General features: G+C 37.1%; 1 protein-coding gene across 1 annotated transcript; it reads right to left on the bottom strand.

The window, feature by feature from the left end:
* Positions 1–496: 496 nt before the first annotated feature.
* On the bottom strand, positions 497–2169 carry LOC115816279 (caspase-1-like). The gene is made up of 5 exons (XM_030779242.1): positions 2113–2169; positions 1786–1962; positions 1407–1644; positions 1008–1012; positions 497–589 (listed from the first exon to the last, which is right to left on the bottom strand). The coding sequence occupies exons 1-5, from the start codon at positions 2167–2169 to the stop codon at positions 497–499; spliced, it is 570 nt and encodes a 189-aa protein (XP_030635102.1).
* Positions 2170–2990: the final 821 nt, after the last annotated feature.

Raw genomic sequence — 2990 nt, 5'->3', positions numbered from 1 at the left:
GTTCAATATCTATGATCTTTATGTTGCGTTGTTCAGGTTAATTTAATTTGTGTTTGCACTATATGACTTATGAGGGAGTCAGTGGGTGCAAACTGGATTCGTTTGCCTGGTCCAAATTCCATTGCCATGTGAAACTAACTTTTGAGGTCGTGTGGCCTTCATAGAAATGCATTCATATCAACATGTGATCATAAAGTATGGATGCTGCTGCAGTGATTTGTTGAACCCGGTGTTTGGTATGAATTAAGTTTTTGCTCTGGTGTGCAATGGTCCTGAACGCAGTAAGGCTAGGGCCATAAAAGGGGCAAAGGGACAGGGAGGAGAGGGAGAAAGAGAGTGAGAGAGAGAGGAAGAGACAGAGGGAGAGAGAGAGAGAGAGAGAGAGAGAGAGAGAGAGAGAGAGAGAGAGAGTGAGAATTAGTGCAACAATAACTTGTCCATGTGAAAACTCTCTCCTCATGTTCTCCAGTTGCTGTGCGACAAGATATACTGTCTGTCATAGCCCGGGGAAAAGGTAGAATTTTTTTGATAGAGTTCTCTCCTTGCATGGCAATTGTTTTGGATAGGTCTCCTGAAATTTCTTAATAACCTATTGAAAATAATGTATATTAAAACAATTTAATGTACATTAAGATTTCTAGATAATAACATACTTGCATTCATTACACATAGATGAAAAACATTGTCTTAAATAAGGCACTTGCCTTTTGAAATAACTGCTCTATGTCATTTTCGTGAGCATGGCAGTTGAAAATTGAATGAAAGGTGAGCCCTTCTCAACATTTATATAGGCAGATGTACCTGGGAGAGAAGGCACAAGATAAGTTTTTTTTTCATGAAGGCAGAAATTTGGTGAAAAATAGAAGATTATTTGTGAAATCATGAATGTTTTTGGTTTTAATGGCTTTGATATGCATTGTTTTTCATATCAGAGTTCACTAATGAAAAATATTTAAGTACATAGAGCAGTCCATAGACAGTGTGGACAACCTTCAGACAGCACAAACCTGGACTGCATGACCTCACACAGCAGAAGTCTTTCTCAAAATGAATTTTTCTTAACAGCCTCAGTACAGTGTCTTGTACAGCTACAGGCCTATTCCTGTCTACAGTATGGCAAAGAAATGCAAGTTATAGACAGATGTATCTGGTAATTTCAAGTCCAGCTCTAAAGAGGCTTAGTGCTAATGGTGATATTTACAAGTCATTACGATGTTTTCAATGATGAAGCTTTCATACTTTTATATGAACAAAAATCACAGCATCCTCTCTTAGTGAGGCATATACAGATGTTCCAGGAGTGGAAAAGGGCAAATATCATTTCAATACATGGGATATATTTGGGATTACTAGGCAAATACAAATTTTCTGAAGCTGCAAAAAATGAGAAAAAAATAATAACTTACACTGCCTACAGGAGTCAATGAGGATAATTTTGGGCTTGTTATGCAGTCCTGGACAGTTGAGAGTGTTCAGGTGGTAGAAGATTTTATCAACAGGGAACAAGTCCTCGATTAAATCAGAATGATGAAGAACACCACAGATTTCACTTTCGTTTCCGTGGGACATGATGACCACAAAGCAGCTGTCTGACTGGAAGTGCTCCTCACGCTCAGCAAAGTCAGCTATCGTAGCATCCATAGCCTACAAAACAAACAACCACAGAAGTTTCTTATCAAAGGAGAAGGCATTACAGTTGGCAAGTGAAAGAGAAAATGAATATTTGAATGGTTGTTTGAAAAGGAAACAGACCAGCTGAGTGGGTGATGGAACAGTCAAGCCTACCTTAGCTGTAAGGTTCCTGTGTAGGACTACATCATAACCCAAGTCCTTCAGCAATCTGATCATATTCAGCTCATCCTTTTCTGCACCTCTAAGGTTTCGCTGGAACAGAAATATACTGTTACTGATTACCAAAGCCAGACGTTTCCTGCGGGGGGACTTCTCAGTTGATGGGTATATCTTGATACAGAAAGATTTAAAAATATTAGTATGGTGAGATGACTACATTATCCTCTCTGACAACTACATCATTGTTTATATGTTTAGAATTGAAAGTTTAAGAATAAAAGTGATTATATTTTTCTGACAAAATAGCTCTTGATTAATCACTTCACCCATTTCCTTCTTCAACACCTCTCTCTTGAACTCAGGTTTACATAGCACCATAGCACCATGCTTTGTGGATTCTTCTTGTTTTTTACATGATGCTGGAGAAACATGAATTGAATGTAGTTGCTCAAGGATCTACAAATAGACATGATGTGTACATACATGAGAACTCAGAACCATAAAAAAACAAAAAACCTTGTCTTGTAACTATGTTTGTCTAAGAACTCCAGGGTGCATTACAAAGGAGTAAATTGACGCGCAGTCTTTTTAGCGATGTCTGCTTATGAGGTATTAGGAATCCGACTGATGCACTGATTGTAAGTCGCTTTGGCTAAAAGCGTCTGCTAAATTCTAAATTGTAAATTGTAAATAAAAAGCAAGCTTAACCAATCAGTTCTCATAGAAAAACCCCTCTCCTTCCCTAGCTAAAGGACATGACAACATTATAACATAAATGACAACATTATAACATGTTGATTCCTCTTCATCACGTTTACTACATCAGTCACATGGTTATCATTCATATAGTTTTTACTAAAGCCAGCATACTATTAGATAAACTGATATCAATTGGAAATTTTTATCAAACCATTATTATTATTTACTTCGATTGTTTATATGTTGTAATATTTTGATTTAATTATATTTAACTCACCATAAATGTTTGTTCTAATTAGGCACTCCAATTACATGTCAGAGCCACAATATCAAAAGTTTTCCAACTAAAAAGGGGTTTGTAACTGAAGCTGAACAGTTACACAGTTGGCATATACCACTTTGTGTCAACATGGTGGACAGAACCTTAAGCCCATGTAATTTTATTAGATCAATCACCAAATGAGATTACAGCCACAAGGCGAAGACTTCAACTCAGGTCA

The sequence above is a fragment of the Chanos chanos genome, chromosome 7 (genome assembly GCF_902362185.1).
Source record: "Chanos chanos chromosome 7, fChaCha1.1, whole genome shotgun sequence".
NCBI lineage: Eukaryota > Metazoa > Chordata > Actinopteri > Gonorynchiformes > Chanidae > Chanos > Chanos chanos.
The sequence above is the reverse complement of the archived record's forward strand: the minus strand, read 5'-3'. Positions and strand labels throughout refer to the sequence as shown.